Source organism: Melampsora larici-populina (genome assembly GCF_000204055.1).
Source record: "Melampsora larici-populina 98AG31 unplaced genomic scaffold MELLAscaffold_26, whole genome shotgun sequence".
Taxonomy (NCBI): Eukaryota; Fungi; Basidiomycota; class Pucciniomycetes; order Pucciniales; family Melampsoraceae; genus Melampsora; species Melampsora laricis-populina.
Genome location: NW_006768790.1, coordinates 486274 through 512653, shown reverse-complemented (window position 1 = coordinate 512653; position 26380 = coordinate 486274). Strand labels below are relative to the sequence as shown.

Below are 26380 nucleotides of genomic sequence, written 5' to 3'. Positions count from 1 at the left end.
TACTCAGGGCTCACCCAGGAGCCCGGAAAAAGGCTACCATGCGAGGAAGTTTGAGAAGTACAAAAAGTACAATCAAGACAATAAGCGTAGCTAGTGAGTGTGAAAATAGACATCCTACGCAATAAACCGGAAATTACAACCATGTGCCCTGAAATTCAGAGAGATGTACCCATGTTACAAGGGGATGAGATTGTACCTTGACCTGACCTGAGTAAACACTTGCCCTGTTTTTGTACCTGTTTGTTGCAGTGGAGATGAAGTACCTCACAATCCTATGAGAGACAGCCCGGCCACAAATGCGCCAAAACCAAGATGGTGCCTTGTACCATTGTCCCCACTGAGACGTTGAGATCATGAGAAAGAGAAGAGAGAAAGCCTAGACAAATACCCACTGAGAATTACGGCTAGAGAGTCGAGAGGGCCAAAACAGGTGAGATGTGAGATGAATATATATTGATGGAGGCCGGATTTAGAGAGAGCAGTCATCTTGAAAGAATCCGAGAAGATATTAGCCGGTTTCACCCATGGTTTCCATCAAGGAATACCCAAAGAACCAGTAGAAGGACATAGATTCTTTTGCCCACCGAATCACTCATCAGCCCTCTCCGCCCGGGAAAAGATAGAAAAGAGTATGTCGAAAGAAGTAGAAGAAGGACGCATGTTTGGAGGAAGTATACCGGGAGCTGGGTTTCTTTTCAAGGAGCCCATTGGGAGCGGTGACCAACGGATATGGATCTCTCAGACCAATAAACAATCTATCCTTCCCTAGAAATGATTTGATGATAAAATCTGTCAACGCAAGAGTCCATAAAAACAAGTTTGAAACATCATGGGACAACTTTGAAAAAGTTGCGCTGTTCTTACTAAGTTCAACAGGACCCGTCCTTCTTGGCATATACGACTGGGCCCACGCCTGTAGGCAAATCCCAACGATGATGTGCCAATGGCCTTACTTGATGGTCCTAGGTTTTGATGGTGGAGTCTACGTCGATACTAGGATAATGTTTGGTGGGGTGGCCGGATGCGCAGTGTTTGGGCAGGTGGCAGATGCTTGGAAGCATATCATAACAAGTCAAATGGGTTTCTCAAAGGCATTTCGTTGGGTAGATGATACCCTATTTATGAATCTGGCAGACGGATCCAACAGAACTCAATGCAAGATGTAGTAAAGCTGAGTGAAGAGCTAGGCGTCGTGACAAACTCAAAGAAGTGGAAAGAGTTCAGCTACAAACAGGAATACCTTGATTTCTTATGGGATGGCCTCAATAAAACGGTGCAAGTCCCGCAGGAAAAACGACTGGAGCGGCTTGAACAAATCAAGACATTCAGAAGTCAGAAAAGAGCTTTGCGGAAAGCGGCAGAGAAAATGGTTGGTCGGCTTAGTCACCTGACCTTGGTATATCCACAACTAAAGTGCCACTGTATGGCCATCTACCATTGGCTTGCTGAATGGGTGAACCATCTTGCCTTGAGAGATATTCCAGAGGAGATATTTGAGGACCTTGACACCTGGACCAAAGTGCTCACGACTGCCGAACCGAGACGCCTGATCCCGAGACCAGGAATAAGAACCCTCTAGGATCTTTGAAGTCGTTGGGGCTTCTTTCGTGCTCCACCCTTTGGCGTCTTGTCTCAAGAAATCACGTTTGAAGACCGTCAACGGCACGTATGCCTTGAATGTTTGCATGTACGTCGTCAACACTGGTGACAATTCAGGTAGGGACTTCTCCATTTGTGTCAAATCGTTGAGGACTATGAGGCAACCATTCTCAACTACATCTCCATTGGCCAACTCCATCCTTCGTTTCCCAGACAGGAGTAGCGCTTCCACCAGTTCCAACGTGGCATGGGTAGGCAATGCCTCATTGTCATATGGGATAGAAATAGTAATAGGCAAGAAATGGTCTTGATGCCGGTCAAGAAGAGGTTGGGACCTAGAAGAGAGAGATGGCTTGAGGAGGGAGATCGGAAACAGTTGCTTTAAGACTTGGGTTACTGATGCTAGAATCACTGATGGAAGTCAGAGGATCAGAATTCCTAGTCTTGACGGATAACGTAGTAACAGAAGGAGCGGTTAGAAATGGAAAGTCAAGGAATAGGTGGGTGAATAGAGAATGGAAAAAGATACAGGATGAAACATTCAGACTCAACTGTAGGATCAACCAGAAACAAGTGAGATCTGAGGACAATACCGCCAATCGGCTGTCACGAGGGTACGACTCTTCGAAACGAGTCAGAGACCTAGTGCAAGTAAAGATACCTGCGGACCTAGAAAAGTTCATTGTCCAGGAATGAGCAGAGAGTCACTCTAAATCAGAATCCATCATTGCAATAATGCCACCGGCACTTCCAAAACATTTCAAAGTAGCTAAGATTAAATCAAAATTGCAGACAGGACATCATGTAGCCTTGAGTGGATGGGCCGCAACAACACTGAAGGGATATTCAAGTGGAATGTCAAAATTTATAGAGTTCAAAGAAAAAAACCTCAGAAGGTTTTGATGAAGACGTACCAATCACAGACAAAGATATCTATGATTTTATTGCATGGGCAGGACAATCAAAATCAGAAAAAGAGAACGGCCCAAAGAGAGAAGTGTCAGCGGTGACTATAAAGAAGTACCTAGACGGCATTTGAGCCTGGCACATTGTCAAACACACGACTTGACCAAACGTAGACAGAGAAAGAAACAAAGAAGAAGCGGCCTTGGTAACAAAGAAGCAACCGATTATGATCAGACAACTTTCCAAACGCTTACGTTATGCACACGGGAGATCATGAGAACATGAACTCGCAGCAGACATTGCTATCATCGCCTTCTGGGGGATGGCAAGGCTTGGGGAACTCCTTTGAGAAAAACCAAGGGACGGCGCATTGCTGAGGTGACATGTAGAATTTGGCAAAAAGAACGGGTCCAGATTAGCGGAGTTGAAGTTGAGGAAAGCCAAAACAGCCGATCGTAGTGAAATCCAAACTATCCGACTGCAAGAACAATTCAACGTTCTAGACCCAGTAGCGGCGCTAGAAAGAACAATGCAAGCCAACACAACAGCTGATTGAGACAACCTTTTATTTGCTTGGGAAAGTCTAAATGGAATTCGACCATTGACAAAAGGGAGATTTGTAAAGTTACTCAAAGAGAGCTGGGGAGGAGCAGGCATAGGAACTTGGTCAGGACACTCTTTCAGAGTAGGAGGAGCATCAATTTGTTACAACCTAGGAACTCCAATGAAGACAATAGCAAAACAAGGGAGATGGAAGTCGCTGACTTACCTGAGGTACCTGAAGTCCTACACTAAAGAAGAGATAGAAACTACTGAGAGATTCTTGAGAGTGATTGACGAGAGAGGCGTTGCAGAATGATAAAAATAGAAACGATAATGGCAATGCAAGTGATAAGAAAATAGAGGAAACCAAGAAAAGCTAGAGCCATTGAGACCACAACAGAAAGAGTGAGTGTAAGAGAGCTGAAAAGGAGAGTAGTGAACCCGTGAGCAGGGGCCAATAGAAACAAGGGGGATGATGATCTACACACGAGTGGCGACGCCACCAAACAAGGTGGCGTAGATCAGCAGAACCTTAAATCCCCCCCAAAATCCGTTTCCTACCTCACGTTTTTTGTCCCTCTCAGACTACCATCTACCCGTTGAGAATGGGGAGGTTTGGGCGTGCTAGGGTGAGCCTGGAAGGCTTGGCGCCAAACCCGGCAGCCAAGTGATGGGTTCCCAATCTCACCCTGGTAGACGCCTGGCCCCAAAACCCCAGGAGGGTGGGTGGGCTCTGTAGGGCAAGGCCAGTCCAAATCTCATTGGTTCAGAGAAACCAAGTTTGGGGATGAGGCTTTGCCACTCTTGCAAACCCGCACTTCCTGACCTGAGGGTGAGGAAGTGCACAAGGTGGAGTTTCACGCACGCCCTCGTGCGTACCAGGTGATCAAAAGATCACCAAAAGACATCCAGGAACGAAACCACCCTCAACACCATCAGCTGTGAGAGGAGTGGGTTGGATGATGCTCCGTTCCCTATGATCCACTCAATGCAAGTCCGGGTAGATAGATATTTAGATGAAGCTCTGCAGTGCGACACAACTGTCTTGGCGACCATCCTCAACCCATTCTTCCGATTGCAATTTTTTGAACATGCTTTTGGACCAGATCACAAAATCACCGGCCAAGCACAAAAACTCCTTCAAGAAACTTTTGCTAATTGCAAGACCAAACTGGACGCTGTTACAGTAACTTCAAGCAAAGAGTCTCAGCCTCCATCAAATTCAAATCAGCCGAGTGCTAACAATCTCTTTCAGCTTTTCAAGGCTCAAGGACCCAAGGTAGAGTCCAATGAAGTTGCTGCTTACCTCAAAGGTACACATCCCTGTCAGTCAATGATAATGCTTGAGAAACCAAAGCGGTGTTGCCATGGTGGCGGGTATGTATCAGCAACGCTGCGAACCACAACAAGCACATCCAGCGCAGCGTTGCTCCACAAAAAAACCCGACTTTTTCAAAGTCCGGTGGCGTAGCAGGCTTCAAAACCAAAGAGCAACGCTACACCGTCAGTGTTGCTTTTTGATGCTGGGCAACGGGCGCAACAGCAACGCAACTCACTAAAACGTATAAAAACATGAAAAACAAGGTGAATAAACAGATACCAAAGATAGTTATGAATTGGATTGATGTTTTTTAAACACTGTCAAATATAAACAAGAGTAAGGAAAAAACCAAAAAGAAAAATGAAAAAAATCGAGCAAAAATCGAGTCATGGTCAAGTCATGGGTATATCTATGGCTTGTACTTAACCAAACCCTGCTCAATGCCTAGTTCAACAATCAAAAATCTCAACCCTATCATTCAAAAACAAAAAACCACATACTTTATGTCAGACCAATCTCACAAACCTTTTTGAGCTTATAAGAAGGTTAAAGAGGTTAGTTTTGAAGTCAATCCAACTTACATACATTTGTTTCTTGGTTTATATTTCCAACTTCTTTCTCTATTTCACCGACTTTATTTTTGTTCCTTTGGCAGCTCTTTCAATCTTGTGTTCTTTCAATTTCTTTATCATTCTAAATTGATCTGTCTAACAAACCAAAAAAAACAAGTCAAGAGATGAGTTATTAAAGAGAGTCAAACAATATTGGTAAGATGGTGATAGGCATTGTTTTGGAATAAAAAATTGGATGAAGATTATATCAATAAGACGGTTAGAGGAAACAAAAGAGGGGATAAAAAAGCAAATCAAACACAAATTGGGAGGCCTCCAACTTCTAAATGTCCGGGGCGAAGGGTGTTTTCAAGTTTGATCTGAGTTTGGGTATAGGCTTTTGATCTCCTGTGCTGTACTTGACCACAGCCATTGTAAATTGTCCAGATACGTCGATATTGTTTCCAAATTGATTTGTGTAGTATGTATAACAGAGGGTCAAGGAATGATTGTGTGGCGTAAATGTTCCAACAGAATGAATAACCTTCATGGCCCCGTAACACCCGCAACAGTTGCGGTCTGCAGTGCTACAGAGGCGTCTGCATTGCTCTTTTGATAAAACCTACTTTTACAATTGTAGGAAGCTCTGCGGGGTCTTGCACCCAGAGTGCTACGCTGCACGGAAGCGCAGCTCTGTCTGGAAACCGCAATGCCGCGTTGCGCAACAGCAACGGTAAGCGTTGCTTACCCAGTGTTGATATCAGTCTGACTTGTTTGAATCAATGTTTTGTGCATTCACTGATCATTCTCGTATTTATAGATGCACGCAAGTCATCTGGGATCTTGTGTGATTCTCCCTGTGAGTATACATCTATTATTTGTGGACGCATCGGAGTATGGATCTGATTTGATTTATTAATCATATGAACGATGTAGCAAGCCGCCAGTTGACCCATCACCATCCCAGTTTACTTATGATGAGATCCATTTATTGGCTCAAGCAGGTCATCCTTTGAGGTAAAATGGAAGAACCAAGATACAAACGGTTCTTGTCCACCCTTCCATACTGCAACCACGCTTAGAATTGATATATATGGTATGCCTTTGTGAGGCTATGCACATATCTTGGATCCGATTAGATCCATCTGTCAGCAAAATCAGGTAACCCTCCGAGGTGAGATAGAAGAACCAAGATGGAAACCTTCTTTTTCCAGTTTCCCCACTCCAACAAAGCTCAACGTCAAGATTAATGTTATGCCTATGTGAGGTACGCATTGTCAATGACTGCCCGCTTGACCCCTTGTCTGAACTACTTGAAATTCACACTTATCTCCTTGTACTTGACCATTTTGTATTGTCGACAAGTCAAATTAATTTACAACTATATAATCTGATCAGACCAAGTATCCCGTTTTGATCACTCACACCAATCCGCACTTTCTAGATTTTACGAATATCCAGTAGCTTCATTGTACCGACCTTTGATTATATAACACTTCAGTTATCTCTTCATGGACAGGCTGGGATCTAATGTTTCCGATGTAAGCTTACCACAAGCTCAGAATCTTGGTGGGTATGTTCAATCTTTCTTCATTGATACACACCTTTTGATGAATTTCTCCAAATCAACTTCAGCAAATTCTCAAGATAGTTTGGCAGTTAAGATTCACGAAAAAGCCTCCACTTCACCCACCAAGAGCGGCGAAGATGATGTGAAAACAATTTGCACACTTGAAAAACATGGTGGGTTGACATTCAATACCCCGTTTGTAATTTGTTTCAATCAATTAATCAAACTTGCGATCTAGTTTCAGATATGACCAAATTAATCTTTTGTACCAAAAGGGTGATGGAGAATGGTGAGGAGGTTTCATTCTTACATGGCCCTGGATTTTCTGGTAAGGGAAACTGAAGATACTCCACCTCTCTTCAAAGCAATGATATACGTTGACAGAATTCAGAAAAAGTTTGAAGATTTGGAAGTAGATGTCATAGATGTTCAGCTAAACTCAGATTCAAACCGAATCAATCTCAGACGCCATGAAAGAGTGCTTGAAAAGATCTTAGGTCCAGATAGTCATCTTCTTCATGATCACTATGATTCTCATTCTGATGACAACACTCTGCAACAAAATTCTTCTCAAAATGATGAAAGTAGTGTTGTTAGCCAGGACTTGAATTAAAATACTTGATTTGAAATGTGTTTACAACGAATTTCCTGCTTCTCTATTTGCCCTCTCAATACTATATCTCTAAGAATTTCAGTTTGTGACAAACAAATGTTTTGGTATATATTTACATCCACAGGATTCCCACTGTGTACGGATAAATTATCATAAAGCTTGTATCCTCAAATGATTTGGTATAGCTTTACATCCTAGGGTTACCTCTGTAAGGATATATCATCATAACCCTGATGTATCATAGAGAGAGCTGCAATTTGTTCCTTTGGGTTCAACCTGCCATGCGGATTTCAACCCAATTAAAACATATCTGATGTCCTACTCAACCACACTACTTGCGTCAAATCAGAGTAACTATCAGTGATTCTTTATGGTTGCTAGCACGCTTGGTAATCAAAGCTTGTGCCAAATTATACATGTATAGATTGCAAAATGATTTTAGTTCAAGATATGAGGCTTGTACTCTATCTACAGATGAATGGCCAAATCCACGACACCAAGATAGCTCTCAAGAAGCACAATGCGTTGGTAAGACTTCTTGGAAAGATATCAAGACGATCCTCTGGGTTCCTCACTGTGATTTCCTGAGCAGTAGGTCAAATTTAAGCTCAATCCAGACAATCCTGCCAAGAACTGTACCAAACAAGGTCATATTGAATGGATGTTACATTGAGTTTGGATAGCAATTGGAACTTGAGGCGGCTGGCAGTCCAAGTGTTTGGGCTTTGAGTGGACTGGATCAAATTCAGGATGCCCTGGTATCTTGGGAAGTGATTGGGTAGCTGGCAGTCCAAGTGTTTGGGCTTGGCGTGGACTGGCTCAGATTCATGAGGATGCCCCAGGTGTCTCTGGAAGTCATTGGGTAGAGGGACGGTGGGGAGTCGGGACCTGTAAAGCTGTTCAGCCCTTTCTACGGTATCAAAAGTGGAGCTTGATCATTTTCCTCAAAACTCCATACCCTTGTTGTTAAATACGAATGAATCACTCTGTCAAATAACTCAAGTCAGATCTTGTACTAGGACCTTGAAGCCGCTGATTGATCCAACAAACTTCCATCACGAAAATGATTGTTCCTCCCCTTCTCAAGATTCTTTCTCACCATCTCTGGTTCTTGATACCTTGTCCCTTTTTGCGCTGGGTCTCTGTTTCCCTAATCTCGTCTGTTTTGGTCTTGATTTATTATTTCAACAACAACTTAAAACATTGTTTGAAATAAATCAAGATAGTATTATAGTTATCTAGTTATCATAATACCTTCATCGTTTAAACTTTCTTGAAAAGCCTTTTACAATCATCAAATTCTTTGTTTTGTCCATCCTCATTCAAAAATATCAGACAAACCAAATAGAAGTGGGAAGAAGACCAGCAAAGGTACCAACGGATTGATCATGGACATGTTAACCAACAATCAAGAAGATCAATTCGATTCTGCTAATCAGTCAGGCCAAGGAGGTTCATCTACAAACCTTGGCACCGATCGGTCCTGCCCAGGAGGTTCATCAACAAATCTCACCACTCATCTGTCTCAAAAAGGCCAAGGCGATCTATCTCAAACTCCTGACATTGCGATTCTTTTGAACCAAGCAAACTCAATGAATACCAACAGTTTGGGTTCTAGTCATGCCCAAGGGGATCCTGCTATCACTGCAGGTCCTGGAGCAAACCAACCAGTCACTCCTCAAGGAAGTTCTGTTAAGGACCTCGATAAGTCAACAAGCAATCAACCTTCAAGTAAGTTAAGGAATCTGATATCAATGATTCAAATGTGGTATTGAAATTTTTTCCTGCGGAGCAAGATTCGGAAATCAGCCTTTCAAATCCGCCAAACCTTGATGAACCAAATGGCTTCTTTGCCGCAAAACCAAATAGTGTTGTGGAATCAACTACCAAATTGGCTAAAACATCACTGAACGACCAACAAGAACAAGCCCGTGATACAAATATCAATCAGGATAGTTCTCAAGATATCAGCTCTTCTCATACAAATTCTCTGAACCGGATTAACAGTGTTGTGGAAGCAACTACCAAATCCGCTAAAACATTATTCAACAGCCAACAAGAAGAAGCCAGCAATACAAATATCAATCAAAATAATCTTCACGATGTCAGCTCTTCTCATCCGAATTCTCCGGACCGTATTGAAAAGTCTACTCCTTTCACCAGTACAACAGATGGAAATTAGGACAAAGATACCTTTATTTCAGACAGGCTAGCGTATGAAATTGAGAAAGCTGGGAAGTCTCTGGCTCACTCAGATTTTTCCTCAGCGGATACAGGAAACATTAACTCTTCTTCTTTGACCAACAACTCCAATGATCAAGTGGAAACACCTTCTCAATCTCATCCAGCTTCAACACCTCAGGCCAATCAGAAGAGCAGTGCGACTGTTGAAGACACTAGTTATCAAAGAAATATCAGACCAAGACTAGCAACGTCTGATACCCCAATTCCGTCTAATCAGCACTCTGATGCTGCCTCAAAACCCCATTTGCTCTCTGAAACTCTGACCCCGGCAAAAGCGGCTTCTGACTCGACAGCCACAATTCCCAATACTATTGAACAAGCAACAAGTCATTCTCTTGGAAGTTGTGTCTTAGATATCAGTGAAGACTTGAATCATCAAGAAGAAATCCAGAGCAACCACAAGCAATCACAATTGACTTCTTTTGACATCTCTACCTTAAAAAGGGATGTTCGAGCAAGAGTCGAGGTTGATAGTACTTCTATTCAATCACCGCAGCAGAGCTCAGAGAAGAAACCTTTGTATGCATCAACTGCCATTCCCATTTACTCTAAGCTCATGGCTGCTTTAGAAGAAGCAAAGCTGTCCAATTGTTGGACTGCTCCAATTGCAATCCAACTGGAGGAACTTGCTTCCAAGTGTATGAAAACCGGCAATGGTATGTCTCTTTGACTTTGAGGGTATTAACTCATTTACTTTTACTAATTTATTTGTTTTGTCAAAATAGCAATAATACAGAAGAAACCCCTTCCCCCCAAAGACGAGGTGATAATGATCCCGGACAATGAGGACGAAGACCTACTCACAAAATACGGAATTTCTCTTCAACTCTTCAATATTGACAATGGCCAACTCAATCCGATTGCAAGTACCAGCCAAAATAATTCAACATACAACGTGACGAAAGGGCCACTTGGAGGGGAAGAGAATCACGACCGCCTGGTCGACTTGAAGAATGTAGCGCTTGAAAACAAGGAGATCCTTGAGGATAATCATGACACGCTTGAAGTTTCTCAGACCGAAGTTATAGGCGATAAGAGGAAGGGTGGGAAAGATGGATTTGCGGTCTCAACTTCACCTAACCCTACTTGCGAACATCAGATTCACAACGTCAATGATATATGTAGTGAACCTAATCAAGCTACACCGACAAACCTACCTGATAAACAAACTCAAGAGTCAGCTTGTCTGTATGATCAAGCCTGTGATCAAGACCCACCAAACACATCTGACAAACGAACTGAAGATTCAGCTGCTATCAACGATCAAGACTGGCCAGCCCTATCTGCAGAGCAAACTGAACAGTCACCACCTGTGGATGATCAAGCACGGTCCACCCTTTCCAAAGAACGAATTGACAATTCAACTCCTATGGACAATCAAGGTAATCAGTCAAACAATCAAATAACCAATTCAGAGGGTCCGGTTGAAGAAGATGTTCACCAAATCAATAAAAGAAATTTGTGAACAAGAAGAACACCTTTTGTTGTCGTTGTCATTCCAAAAGCTAGCGATAGAAACAAGCCCGCCAAGACTTCAGCCGTTTTAGAAAACCAACAAAACCAGCAACATTCAACAGCAGTAGGTGTGAAAGAGAAAGAAGTGGAAGTAAAAGGAAAAAATAATGTAGGAACAAAGAGAAAGAAAAATGAAGTGATAGAGAAGGAGAGCCTTGCTCCAGGTGAGATTCAGTTCAGTTCATCTCATTCACACAATTGTTTTCTGACTTGTGTTATAAAAGGAAACAAGTTTTTCCTAGGAACGGGGCCAATGGAGAAGGAGCTGAAGGAAATGTTATCACCGTACAACAGTAATCAAACTAGTAAGGTAGCAAAATTGGCGGCCTGGGATGCATTGATTTCCTTATTAAATCATAGACGGTCAGGCAAACCGTTGGATCAAATCTTCTTAGGTTTTATTGAAGGTGGAACAAGCAATGTAATCATAAGGACACAATTCAATGCACAAACACTACACAAAATATAATATTTTCTGGGCAGAAAATTAAATTATTGATACACAAAAATATTGAGAGGCCAGGAGAAGGGCAAAAAATAAATAAAAATATGCATCTTGTTCCCTGCGGTGAGAGCTTCACTCTCCATATTTTTCCATATTTTTACAGTCCGTATTGATAAGTGTACTAACAATAAACCTTCATAATCATCCAATTACAACCTGTAACAAGCACTGAAATTTGGCTCATTAGTGTTTAGAGAAACTTTTGATTTCTGAAAACACCTATAGCTTTCTCAAATCCGCCTCAAAACACTCGATTTTGAGTGCATTAGAAAGCTGAACTCTTCCTCTCGAACTTTCATAAGATCAAGAACTATGTAGCTAGTATGACAATCATTCTATGGATCTGTATGTACAAATGTATAAAAAAGATGATATCTTTTTTAGCAGACCAGCATGCTGTGTGGTCCAAAAAAGATGATATCTTTTTTAGCAGACCAGCATGCTGTGTGGTCCCATTATGAATTATTTGGAGGACAATTCCAGCTTACCAATGCACCCAAAATCGAGCGTTTTGGACCGGAATTGAAAAAGTTATGAGTATTTTCAGAAATCAAAAGTTTCTCTAAACACTAATGAGCCAAATTTCAGTGCTTGTTACAGGTTGTAATTGGATGATTGTGAAGGTTTATTGTTAGTACACTTATCAATATGGACTGTAAAAATACGGAAAAATATGCAGAGTGAAGTTCTCAACGCAGGGAACAAGATGCATATTTTTATTCATTTTTTGCTCTCCTCCTGGCCTCTCAATATTTTTGTGTATCAATAATTTAATTTTCTGCCCAGAAAATATTATCTTTCTTGTAGTGAAAACTGGTTCCAGACAGTAGGCTTGACAAGTCAGTTTCCACATAGTTTGATTTATAGATAACAATAATCAGAGATGCTAATACTGTGCTGGTGTAGTGCCCAAGCTTTTCAATTCTCATGAGGGAGAGCCGGCTCACGCATTGGGAATTTTCAACACCGTACATTTGCAGAATGAAGCCCTTGCAGATAAAGTGCCTGAAGGAGTACCAGCGGTCTGGCACCAAACCTGGCAATCTATGCGGATGTTGATTCGACCTTCATCAAACCGAGTCGCTGTGTTCCTCAAGATTTTGCTTGACTGTTGTCTTCTCACTGGAAAGGCATTCTTCAAGGAACCTCCTGCATCAGAACAAGAGATGGCAATGACCGGTTTAGGAGCTGTTTGCCAGGCAATACAATGGCTAGATTCACAGAGAAGTCTGAAAGCTCCTAATCCTGGCACTGTCCACTTTCTTGAATTCAACAATTCCCACTCCCTTGTTGATATTGGTATGATACAGCAATGGCAAGAAGTTTTCTTCAAAGTTCTTGATGCGTACGTTGTTGAGTACTTTGAAGCTAATTACATTCTGAACAAAGATGAAAGTCCAGAGGACAAAACAGCGGCAATCAAGTTCAAGAAGAATTGGAAAGGGGACTCAATGAAAACCCCAACACTGGGATATTTGACAATTTTTGCTTGTTGTGGAATTCGAGGGCTAATCTGTTGCACAAATGATGTTGACATCACTCCAGCCGGTCAAATGCTCAGTTTCACGGTCCTTTCAGAATGGGTCTGTCAACAACCTCCAAATTTTCAAGTTAAGGAGCCAGTTTTCAAGTGAAGCAATCAAATGCTCATGAAACTTATTGACAGGCTCTTTGATAAAGATGGTCATTTTGTCAAGCCAGAAATTACAGGGTACAATGCAGCAAAAAATTTGTGTTTTGATTATCTATCATATTGGTTTCTGGTGGCTGGCAAACTTTCAGCGGGGGGGAGCTTAGTCTTCCCAAAGTCTTCTGTGTTTTCTGGAAAAAACCAAATCATAAAGTTTTCATAAGATTAACAAATTTTGTGTCTTTCACTCCCACTTTGAAATTCTTGTTTTAACTCTACTTATTGACGAGAAACACACAACTTAGATGAGATTTGCTTTGATCTATGTGTAGCTACTGCTTGGATTGGCTTGAAATCATCTGTATAAATTTTATTTGTGATGAGGATGTTTGAACCTTGATGTAACATGTTTCAAAGGGAATAATATTGAACATTGTATTTTGTCCCTAAATCTGACTTTTGTTTGACAATAGATTTTCTTATCATGAACGTTCAGCTGCTGTCTCTGCTGTTGCTCAATACAGCAGAATCAAAGGTTTATCAGCTGAATCAACAGCTAGCACAAGCAAACTGCAAAGTTCAAAGGAGTAGCCCTTTGTATCTTATCTCAGTTATGTTCTAACTAAGGCGCTCATAGGACTATGTAATCCTTTCTCAGCACCATCTGAGCACCCTTGAGCCTCAGTTTACACCACTGAGGGAGCGTATGGGTATCAAGGTCTTGATACCCATATATATAGAGGCAATTATCTCTCATGTGCTTCATTGACTTCTTACAATATCTATATATCGTGTTCACTTTTGATTGATCCCATCCAGCAGAATCTCAGACATAAACCATCACTGATCAGATCCAACATGAATCAAAACAAACTCCTATGTACACCTAGCACTCAAAAGCATCCAATGACTATTAAACTGGAGGAAGCAAGGAACTCAAAGCATTTACAGAAACTGGTTGCGCTTGACAAGGATGTGGATTATAACCATATCCTCTGAAGTAAAGGAAGGCTCCGGGAAATGATGGATGATTAGGTGTTGGTCAAGGAGACCTTGTGACGAGGTCAAAGAAGGACGAAATAGTCAGACACTACAGACAATATGCTTCACCTTTGGTTGATCAATATCTCCCCAATACACCAGCTATTCCAGTCTCATGTTGAAATGAAGATATTACAATGAATGAACCTTCCACCTTCAAAAAGAAAACAAAAGAACCTTCCACCTCCAAAAAGAAGATGAAAGAACCTCCCACCTCCAAAACAAAAATATCTAATGCTACACCTGAATCCTCCACTGATGATCTACAAACACCATGCCGTGTACCAAAATTGAAGTCAAATGTTACTGAGCTCCGTGAAGGCCTTGTAAAGAGCTTCGACAAGATGGCCTCTCGTCAATTCACCCAGAGTCAACTTGTTAAACTTAAATCACATGTTACGGGTAAACAGAGCAAAGGCGTCATGCAACCCGGAGATTATCAGAGACCTCACATAGTTTCTTTGGAAGAAACGTCGAAAAAAGATCGTGACACCATCCGAAAAGCCTTACACTGTTACTGTCCCCAGTTATGGATCCCCCTCAATGTAGCAGAAAGTCGTCCTATGTTACTGGCTCTCTACAATCATTGTCTCCTGGATGAGGAGGAGCCAACCCTATGTCAAGGAGTACATTATGATATATTTCCAATTGAGTAGCTGAACATGGACGGTTACATCAGTTTCTGATTAGTTATCATTTAATTTGTATAATTTGCTTTGTTTATGTTGTCAAAGTCAGTCAAATTTTTATTTTTGTTGTATCTGTTTTTCAGAAGATCAGTAAAGGATCTGAATTCAGTGCTCTGGGACAAAAGAAAGACTTTGTATCATATCTAGCCACATAATTCAAACCATGTACACAATGGTAAGTTTTTGCTTTTGAATTTGCAATATTCATCTTATATTTCAATCTCTGAGGATCTGGTTCATGCTCAGCGCTGAATTCTCCATCCATACTCTTGTTCAAACTGGTTTTATGGGTTAGATTATAACATGACCCTGATCCCTGCAGGTACTCTATAATTTGAGTACTAGCATGATTGTTGTTAATTTTTTACAATCAAGGAATTGAATTTGCGCATCTAATTGAAGCATTTTATGATTCTCATACCACATGCTTTCATTTCCCTTCAAAAATGATAAATTAAAGCTGTTCATAAATGTATAATCTTCAGTGATAAACAAGTACTATCATCTTCTACATTAATCCCACATTTTAAGGTCGAAACAGTCCCTTTTCCCATCAGAGCTGCTTGATTGGGAATTTTACAAGTTCTTGTTCTAAAAGAATGACATGCTTGTCCAAAAACGTGTGGTTTATAGCTTGGGAATTGGGTTATTTCAATTTAACTGTAATTTAACCTAAATCAATGATCAGTAATCATATTAATTTGTTTGCTTGATACATATCCTTTGCACAGGGGCCAAAATTGATGCTCACATGTATGTGAGCGTTGTAGACTTTCTTGAAGTCTCCAAAAAAGATTCATTTTCTTTCAGATTCATTCAATTCACAATTTTGGTTGTGTTCAGGTGATCAGCCTGTTTTGCTCACATTTTGCTTGACATTTCTTGAGAAGGCTCATTTTGTGAGGAGTCAGCAACTGTTGGGCTGACTCTTCACTAAGAAAGGTAAGGAGTAGTCAAAGATTAAGCCTTCACTTGTTACACCCAAGTGAAGACTACAGTTAGTTGACCTCTAACGAGAGGATTTATGGCCAGTGGGATGGCTGAGTAGTCCTTCTAAGGATCTTACTCTGAGCTTGGGTTGATCTTACAACTACCAAGCCTGCAGTACTTTAGACTCTGAAGAATCAGAGGTGCCACTGGGTACTTTAGACTCTCTAATGAGGTGCCCTTTGTAAATTCCAAGCTTGTTCTGTTAGCTATTGATCCCACAAGCTCAGAACACTACTTGAGGTTTTACAATGACCTGGATGAAAACAGAACTATAATAATCAAGATACAACAAAATGACTATACTCAATATTCTATGTAAACAATCAAGTAAGATTGTGATGAGTAGTTGTGGTATGATATGAAGTTGTTCTTCTTCCAGAGTGGGAAGAAGAGGGTTTTATATATTCCAGACCTAGGCGTCAACTTGTGGTTGGCACTTAGGTTTGCTTTTCTTTTGAGTTAGGTTTGGGTTAGGTTTACTATGAGGTTAAGTCGTAGTAAGTCTTGTTACTTAAGTGACTCTTGAAACTGAGCCATGAGTTGTAATTCTTATGGTTTTAAACAAGTTTCATATATTTACATATTATTTACATATGTATTACATGTGTTTACATGTGTGTTTGTTAGTCCGTGGTCCTGTACACAGGGCTCAGGGCTGACATTCCCCACCACCAGTGAAGGTTATCCTTCTACTGAATTGCTGTATCTCTCTTAGCTGCTCTAAAAGCTCTAAGAGTTACTTTTGAGTTAGGTACTTTATCTCCTGGGAGCCATTCGTCTCCATCAGCTCCTTTACCTTTATATCTCACCAGGTATAAGATGGTGTCCTTACCATCCTTGTCTTTGACCCTTTTATCTTTAAGTATCTTTAGAAATTCTTTCTCTCCTTCTGGCTCATACGGAGGTATGACCACTACTGGTACTGTCTTCGTTTGTCTAATATCACTAGCCTCAGGTGGAGTGTACTTCTTAATCAAGGACACTGGAAACCCAGGATGCCTCCTTTCCAACTCGCCATGTAATATCAGTTCAACTGCATTTGTGCCAACTAGTTTTGATATCACAAAAGGTCCCACAAATTGATCTCGTAATTTCTTAGGTCCCTGGATATTATTGAAATTTACAGTGGAAAGCAGGACTTGTTCCCCAACAGAAAATTCAGGCTCTCGATGCGACTTATCCCATCTCTTTTTGTTATATTCTACTGACTCTCTGACACACCTAGTAGCATATTCCCTTGCTCTATTTAGCATTGTTGCAAAACTTAAAGAGGTAGGGTGAATATCCACATCCCTACTCCGAAATTTGTCCCTGGGAAGTCTAGGACAGAACCCTCTTTCCACTTCAAAAGGACTCTTTTTTGTGCTACTGTGTATACTGCTGTTGTAAGCTATCTCCAAGGCAGGCAGTAAGCTTTTCCAGTCATGTGTAATCCCGTCTTTGTCTTTGTATTCGAGTCCAAATGCACAATACCTTCTTACCATTTCTGATAAGGTCTGAATCATTTTCTCTGCAAGCCCATCTGTTTGTGGGTGGTGTGCGGTAGAGAATGCTAATTTGGTCCCCATTAGACTGTAAAGTCCTTTCCAAAATTCTGAAGTAAACTTAGGATCTCTATCACTGATGATGACTCTTGGAAGTCCCACATCACTTATCAGTCTTTCCCAAAATAGAAGCGCAATATCCATTGCTGTGGACTCCTTGTAACACGGCAGAAATCTGGCTCGTCTTGAAAACCTATCAACAATAACCAGGCAAGCATCATAGTTCTCTACTCCTGCTGGTGGAAGTGCTGTGACGAAATCCATATTAATTATCTCCCACGGGTATGTTGGCTCTTGGATGTGTTGTAATAGGCCATACCTCTTTCCAGTAGCTTTATTAGCCTTCTGGCATCTTTCACAGCTGTTAACATACATCTTGGTATCCAGGTTTCTCTTGATCCACCATGCCGTAGTACAAACTTTTTCTAGTGTTTTATCTTCACCCATGTGTCCTGCAAGTATCTCATCATGGCATACTTTGAGCACTTGTTCTTTATGAGCTTTATCCACAAGTACTATTACAGAGGTATGCTTTTCTCTGTAATAGAGTAATCCAGATTGCAAAGAAAATTTTCCTTCAGCGTAAAGTTCCTTCCATGGAGAATCCAAACTGGTAACTAAAGACATATCTATTTTATCTTGACTCATAATCTTAATCAACTGTGTGGTGTTAGGATCGTTATTATAACTCTTCTGAATTTCTTCAAAAAATTCATCACTAAGTTCAGCCAAACTCAATCCCATCACTGGGATGTCAAGTTCTACCTCCTCAGGCTCCCATGCTGGATTGGATTCATCATTGGGTAAAGCCATTCTGCTCAATCCATCTGCATTGTTGTGCATTTTTCCAGGTCTATGTGTAATGGTCATATAAGGCCGATATTCCTGGATTGCAAGCATCCATCTAAGCATATGCCTATTTGGAGTTTTGATATTCATCAAAGACCTGACTCCTGTGCAGTCAGTGATGACCTCAAAGTACGCTCCATCCAAATAATAGTGGAGTTTCTCAAGCGCCCAGACTAATCCCAGAGCTTCAAGTTGTGGAGACCCATATCTGGTTTCACTGTCTTTCAGTTTGCGTGATATGAACACAATTGGTCCCTCTTGCAACCTCCCATCAATGATCCTGGATTGATGAAGTGCTGCTCCTAAACCATCAAAAGAAGCATCTACATAGAGTTTGAAAGGTTTAGTGAAATCTGGTTGCAATAATAGTGGAGCACTACTAATCATCTGTTTAATAGTGGCCCACACCTCTGTCCTTTCCTTGGTCATTTCAAATGCAACACCCTTGCCTAAAAGTTTGTATAAACTACTGGAGATTTTCCCGTAATCTTGCAAGTAATTCCTATAGTAGCTTGCAAATCCCAAAAAGGCTTGCAGTTCACTAATATTCTGTGGACATTGTTTGTTCAGAACTGCTGCTACTCTGTTCTGATCTATGGCAATCCATAAACCAGACACAATATGGCCCAAAGCTTTTACACTGTTAAAACCAAAATGACTCTTTTTAAGGGAAATAGTCATACCCATCTCTCGCACTTTCTGTAGAATCCTTTCTACTCCTTTGATATGATCCTCCCAGTTATCATGAAAGATGATGATATCATCAATGTATATGATGACCCAGCCTTCCCGTAATTCTTGAGAAAACTCTATGTCCATCATCCTCTGGAAAAATGCTGGTGCATTCTTGATTCCAAATGGCATCCTCAGATATTCGAAAATACCTAGATAGCAGATGATTCTCAGGAATTTTCTGCTATCTTCTGCTACTATATTCTGATGGAAACCTTTCATTACATCCATGAGTGTAATATACAAAGCCTTTCCAAGGTTCGTGAGCGCATACTCAATACAAGGAAGTGGGTATCTATCTGGCACTGTGTATGTGTTCAATGCTTGAAAATCACCACATAGCCTTGATTTACCGTTATGCCAGGCTATTATGACTGGTGTAGTTATATCTACTTCTTCATCCTCTCCTACTTTACGGATAACTCCATATTGCAGCAGCTCTTCAATATGCTTTTCAATCTCTACTCTATTCCTGGGGCTAGCGGGATAAGCTGCTTTCCTCAGAATAGGCGGGTAAGGCTTCTCAATATTGAGTTGAACATGGACAGGATGGCTTTTGATGCTTCCTAAAGGGGAATCTCCTAGCCCAAATTCTTTACAATACTCATGAATAAGCTTTACAAACTTTCCTTTTCGCTCTGGCTCAAGCTTAGGTGAGAAAGCTGCTTCTTTGATTCCTTCTTCAACCTTCTGCATTTGAGACATCTGTGTCCCCACAGGTTCAATTTCAGGCTGGTCTTCAGACTGAGTGACCCTTAGTCCTGCTAAGATTGGTCTTTGGAGTGGTAGTCCAAACTTCTTTTTCTTAACATCATTTCCAATGGTGAAATACTTTTCTCTGCTGTGGAAAATATCAATACCATATGCGCCAAGGTAATCATCTCCAAGGATGAAGTACTTTGTGTGTGAGTTTTCCATAACTACAAACTCTGCGTCAATGCGGACCCCTCCTTGTTTATGGGGAAATATTGCTTTCAAGTTAATAACACCTAAAGGAAACAAACTTCCTCCGCATCCGGTGAATTTCATGTTATCATTACATGGCATAAGTTTGTGTTTCCAATCAGGAACAATGGTGCCCAGATAAATGCTCCCCACCACAGAACAAGATGCTCCGCTGTCCAAAAGCATCTCCGCTTCTACACCTTCGACAATCACTCTTGTAAGACTATGGAAGCCTAATGTGTGAGCTCTGCCTGCTGATGGTTTTGATTTGAGCAACTTAGCATCTGAGATGTGTTGTATACCATCTTTAGTATGGCCAATTATGGGCATGTCTGCTTCCACTCGTAACTGAGAAATATCTACGTCAGTGCAAAAATTACTTTCAATGACTTCCACTTCTCCGTCCTGGAGTAACCCAAAGATATCTTCTTCGTCACTAACATATTCCACAAACTCCATGCCTACTTCTGCAATGTCTTGATCATGTGTCTCTTCAGTATCAACCTCATTTATAGCTTTGTGTTTACCTTTACAAGTTTTCCACACATGTGTAGGATGTGTGCTCCCACATGTGTGACATGCTTTACCGCTCTTCTTGTCAGCTGATCCAACAGTTGCTCTGGCACTGCTGTTGGTTGGAGGTTCAGCTGTCCTTGGAATAAAGGGTCTACCCTTGATTACTGCTTGGGTATTCCTTCTTTCTGACAATGTTTTGCAAATGTCCTCTAAAGCCAGCAAAAAGTCAGTCCATCTGGCTGGCTCTTTAAGTTTGCTTGTGACAAATATCCTCATGCTTCCTGGTAACTGCCACAAGACTTTTTCAACAAGCTCTTCTTGTGTGGCTGTGGGCAGGAAAGCTTGCACCCGCTGCTTCTGTTTATTTGCCCACTTAACACAATCCACATTTGACCTTGGTATAAACTGGTCAGACATATATAATTTTTGCATTTTATTCTTCCACGCTTGATTCCCAAATCTTTCATGCATGGCTGTTCTCCATTCCGCCCAGGTATGAAGATCTTCATCTTTTGACAAATCTATGAACCATTGTCTGGCCACTCCTTGGAACACAATGCCCAGTTTAGCTACAATAAGCTCATCCGGCGTTTGCATGGCTTTGGACGTTCTGTCAACCCAATCAATAAATTCTTGATGGTTGTATTCACCTTCCCCATCAAATGTGGGCCAGTCTTTAGGCCAGTCCCGGCGCAAAGCTTTGCTGATAGCTGCTTTGTATTCCTGTGCCTCACTGTTCTCTTTGACTACCAATGAGGGTTCTCTCCCTCCACGCTCAATAGCTGCAATCTGCTCTTTCAGATCACTGAGTAAGTGTCTCACATCCTCAGGATTCTTCCCCGTTGCAGGTGAAGCAACCATCTCCTCATCTTTTCTCCAAAGACTTTCTTTTTGAAAGTTCCTCGAAGGGGTCTCCCCCAACACCATATCTTGTGCTTTTCCTGCACTAGGATTTAAATTCACAGCATCTTTAATCTGCACAACTTCCTTTAATATATGATCTCTCTGGATCTTTCCTGTTTGATCCATATCCTTAAGATAATTTTCCAAATAATCCAACCTGGAATGTAAAATTTTCTCAGCTTGCAATTGTTGTTCAAGCAAGTCTTTGTTCGTGATTCCCCCTTCCAATTTATTGCTCAAATTTCTGATCAAGTGTTTCTCCCAACAACGAGTCAAATTTTTCATCAAGGGCTTTCTTCATCTGATGACTTAACTTACTCAACACTTCTTTCTCCAAGCTATCTGGTGCTGATAGTGAAGGACTGCTTCGGTTTTTCAAAGCAGGTCCGAGTTTCTCCTCCAGTAGCATTCCAATCTCACTACTTACCATGTTGCACATCTCAACTAAAGATTCCCTATCTAAAGGAATTTTTTGGATGTCAAATAAATCCAATAACTCACTGTGGCACTTCGCATTTTCACTAACTAAATCTTGGTGTTGTATTTCAAGATGATGAACAAGGTCTGACAGAATAGAGTTATAGTTATTTAAACCATAAGCTACTTTACTATGGACTACTTTAACATTCTCATGTACTTTCTTCACACATTCAGTAAAATAAGCAATGTGCTCCTTATCCTTAATGGACCTATGCACAACGGGTTGACACTGTGAAAATAATGTGTTTCTCCCTGGTGAAAAATGATTGCATTTTTGGAAAAATGATTGACAAAAAATTGTACCTGGAATTGTGGGCCCAGTTGTGGCCCAAAACGCTTGGGAAAAGATCTGGAGAGAGATACAACACTCTTTGTCCTGCAACATTTTTTTGGGGTTGCTTAGAGCCTCATACTCAGCATGAACCCAGCAAGCAATTTTTCATGTTTTTACCAGCTTTTTCCCTCTCAAAGAAGTTCAAAAAATCCAGAAAAATCAGGAGAGATCAGAAATCCCCTTTGTGATGTGTGGTGTTTTTTTCGGATTTTTTGATGCCTTTGTCTTGGATACATGCAGGTTAGAACATTAAAAGTCTGCCAAATAAAGTTCAAATGCATTTTGGTTCACAGGGGCATCAAAATTCCACACACTGTCTCCAAACCATGTACAGATGATCTTGCATCCTTTGTTGTGCTGCAAAATTTTTTTTGGGTGGTTTTGGAGCCTTGTACATATGGCAGTAGCATTCAAGTACCTAAAATTACACACATGTGATGACTTGCATACTGAGCCAGAAAAATTCTGAAAAAAACGTTCAACAAAGGGGATATTGTCCTCCACTTGTAGTTTTTTTTTCAGATTTTTCTTGTCACTATTGAAGGGTGAATTTAGTGCTTCGGTGCTTCATATTTATGTGTTGTTCCACAAAAATTTTGAACATCACCAAACTGAGTGCTAGAATTTTTTTACAATGACCAAAATCTCCCAACTGGGAGAAAATAGCACATTTTGCCTTACCAGATTTTTTCAGATTTTTTGGGCCAATATCAAGCAAGGCATTTTAAATGCTAGAATCAATCATTTTTTGCCATGGAAAAACACATTATTTTTGCAGTGTGAATGGCCAAATCGATCTTATTAGTCCATCTTTCCACTAGATCTCAATCAAGAATGGAACGAAATAAACTTACTAACCTCTCATCTTTGAGAGTTAATTGCCGTGGTTGAAGCGGCCGCGGGTTTCTTGCCTGATTAGGTAGTGACCCATAGCTGCTTGAGCCTTCATCACAGCTTCGGAGTTTGAGACTGACGATCGCTTCTTGCAATCGTTTTCCCAATGATTGGATCGATTGTAGGATCGTCTCTTCTTGTTGAGGTGAGTCGGATTGTTTTGATGAGGTTGGAGTTTTTGAATCTCCTCGTCCGTTGACTCCCTGAATTCGAAGGGGTTGATCCAAATTGGGCGCCATTGTTGGGTACCAGGGCGTAGCCATTTGCTCACCTCCATGGCTATGACCTCGTCCGAGTAGCTGTGGTTGAACACTAGCTTTCGCCAAGCTCGGCGAGCCTCAAAAACCGACTCCTTCCAGATGCGTTTCGTGTCTGGAAGGGTTCGATCCATCGCCTTCGCCCCTTCCCACCTCAGATACTGAGCGTGCAGGGAATTCCAGAGGTACGTGACCTCTGGATCCAATCGCACTGGTGCTCGGGGCTGGGGCACTGGCTCGATTGGTACGCCCTATAGCAGGATAGTCAGTTCCTGCACGTAATGGGGTTGAGGTAAAAGGACCTCTCCTCTTACTTCGGGTCGTTGACCTGCCGCGCTCGCTGGTTCTACCACCATCGGTTGAACCTCGACCGATTGGTTCACTTGCTCGGGTGGGATCGCTGGGGCGCTCGGTACCTGTGGTTGGTTGATTTGCACGTTTTCTTGATTCACTACGTGTACGAGGTTGATCAGACATGGTTAGATCTCGTTTTCAAGTGTAAACAAAAAAAATACAGAAACAAAATAAGAAGTTAACTCTTACTTTGGTTTTCCAAATGATGAACTGCCTCTATTTGATCTGGGATTCAGAATCAGAACAAAATCAGAAAGAGAAAAAAAAAATTAGGAAATTGGATTTGAAAAATAGAATGTTGTATTAATGTAAAAGAGCAATTTACCCGGCTCTTGAATGTAATCTAAAATGTTACCTAAAGGTGTTGGTGTAACAGGTGTTGCTTCCGGTTGGAATCTGGGTGGCAGAGGGGTAGTCTCCGAAATAACAGACTGCCCGTCGATTGATGTGATTGTTCCGTTGATTGCTGGACAGACATTCCCTGGTTGACCACCTACTTCACTCGCAACGTCGTGAATTCGATTCGCTAGATCTCAAAACAAAGATTGATTGTTGCAATCTAATGGATCCACTTGAAGATGACAAAAATTGAGATAAAATAAAGGATAAAAATGATAATTAAAGCTCAGAGAAAAATCAAAACTTGAAGTTGAAAAAGATCAAACCAAAGTTGACTACTGACTGTTGTAACTACTTGTAGTTCTGCTTTGATGGCTTGTAGGCCAGATTTTGATTGCAATCTAAAGGAATTAAATGATCAAAAAGGAATTGAAAAGTAAAAAAAAAATCAAATAGTTTTAATATAACGATTCAAGTGATTGTTAATTAGGACAATCTGAGAAACACTAACAAGTAAGGAAGCCTGTTGGTTGTGATGTGATTCAAGGACCAAAATCTCTGGCAAAAGTAATTTCTATTGGGGATAACCAACAGGCTTTTTATATCTTCTGAGTGTATTGTTCAGGGTGTTCTCGTCTGGAAACTTCCAGAACAAGTAAAAAAGGTCCCTAAAAGAAAAGAGAACAAATAGAGTGATTTCAATTACTTCTTCAATAATGAGAGAAGATAATAATAAAACTAGATGATAGTCGAATTGTTTCCTTACTAAGCTTCTTTGTTTTCCAAATTTTAATAATGAGAAAGGAAGATTGACCTGTTCTGTTATGATACGTATTGTTCTCTATGTTGATTTGATACGACTTGTTGTTGACTTCAATTGTCCGATAATTATCGGCTTTGTATGTCCGATAATGATGGTAGTGATGCGTAAGGGAGGTCGACGTCGTGGTTTGATGATTACCACAATGGTTTGTTGAGTTAGCGGGCTAGCGAAGATTACCTTGTCCTCCTAAGACACAAGTTTGTGACAATTAAGTCAAAGCTGTCAATTGTTGACACTTGACACTGTTATAAAGCTACTATGCTTATGTAAGTTGCTATCTCGACTTCTGAACAGTCTGAGAATGGAATTTCAAGGTGTATGTATATTACACTACACTTCCTTGACCCGCTGTGTAATAAACCACACACGTGCTCTGTCTACTATATTGGACAAGTAATTCAACAAAATGGGGAATTACTACTGCCCACAGACTGTAATATATATGTAGCACAATTACTGAAAGACAAAGTAGTATAAAAATGCTATATATGTATGTAATGGCTTGTTGATTTTCTTCTCTCAGTGTGTAAATAAGTATCCCACTGATTGATTTCAATTAAATCAACAAATGGGGTGTCTTTGATGGTAATTGAGTAGTTTCCTCTAAAGAAGAATTTTGATTATTTCAATTACAATTTGAAATAAAAGCTTGGTCAATACTTGTGATCTCAATCAAATGTGATCTCAAAAAATAGGAAAAGAGGAAATTCTAAAATGAAAATTTGAAAAAAAGGCATAGCTTTTTTTTTCTTTCTTAATTTTGTTATATAAAATGGAAGTGGAGTAAAAAATAAAAAAATGAGAAATGGACAGAAAAAGGTCTGTAGGAACAAAAAACCGGATGAGGCCCCCAAATTGTGAGGAGTCAGCAACTGTTGGGCTGACTCTTCACTAAGAAAGGTAAGGAGTAGTCAAAGATTAAGCCTTCACTTGTTACACCCAAGTGAAGACTACAGTTAGTTGACCTCTAACGAGAGGATTTATGGCCAGTGGGATGGCTGAGTAGTCCTTCTAAGGATCTTACTCTGAGCTTGGGTTGATCTTATAACTACCAAGCCTGCAGTACTTTAGACTCTGAAGAATCAGAGGTGCCGCTGGGTACTTTAGACTCTCTAATGAGGTGCCCTTTGTAAATTCCAAGCTTGTTCTGTTAGCTATTGATCCCACAAGCTCAGAACACTACTTGAGGTTTTACAATGACCTGGATGAAAACAGAACTATAATAATCAAGATACAACAAAATGACTATACTCAATATTCTATGTAAACAATCAAGTAAGATTGTGATGAGTAGTTGTGGTATGATATGAAGTTGTTCTTCTTCCAGAGTGGGAAGAAGAGGGGTTTATATATTCCAGACCTAGGCGTCAACTTGTGGTTGGCACTTAGGTTTGCTTTTCTTTTGAGTTAGGTTTGGGTTAGGTTTACTATGAGGTTAAGTCGTAGTAAGTCTTGTTACTTAAGTGACTCTTGAAACTGAGCCATGAGTTGTAATTCTTATGGTTTTAAACAAGTTTCATATATTTACATATTATTTACATATGTATTACATGTGTTTACATGTGTGTTTGTTAGTCCGTGGTCCTGTACACAGGGCTCAGGGCTGACACATTTCCATCTTGGATGAGCAATAACTGAGTCCAGATGAGTACTCAGGATCAGCTCATGAGTCACTGAATACTCAGCAATTTGG

At 40.7% G+C, this 26380-nt stretch overlaps 2 protein-coding genes across 2 annotated transcripts; both read left to right on the top strand.

Annotated features, from left to right (window-relative positions):
* Window positions 1-8491: 8491 nt before the first annotated feature.
* MELLADRAFT_88381 (uncharacterized protein) lies at window positions 8492-10812 on the top strand (the record flags this gene model as incomplete). Its single annotated transcript, XM_007411713.1, has 4 exons — window positions 8492-8834; window positions 8900-9207; window positions 9286-10003; window positions 10073-10812. The coding sequence occupies 4 exons, from the start codon at window positions 8492-8494 to the stop codon at window positions 10810-10812; spliced, it is 2109 nt and encodes a 702-aa protein (XP_007411775.1).
* A 3363-nt stretch (window positions 10813-14175) lies between these two features.
* On the top strand, window positions 14176-14694 carry MELLADRAFT_64462 (uncharacterized protein; the record flags this gene model as incomplete). The annotated part of the gene is made up of 1 exon (XM_007411714.1): window positions 14176-14694. The coding sequence occupies one exon, from the start codon at window positions 14176-14178 to the stop codon at window positions 14692-14694; it is 519 nt and encodes a 172-aa protein (XP_007411776.1).
* Between the last annotated feature and the right edge of the window lie 11686 nt (window positions 14695-26380).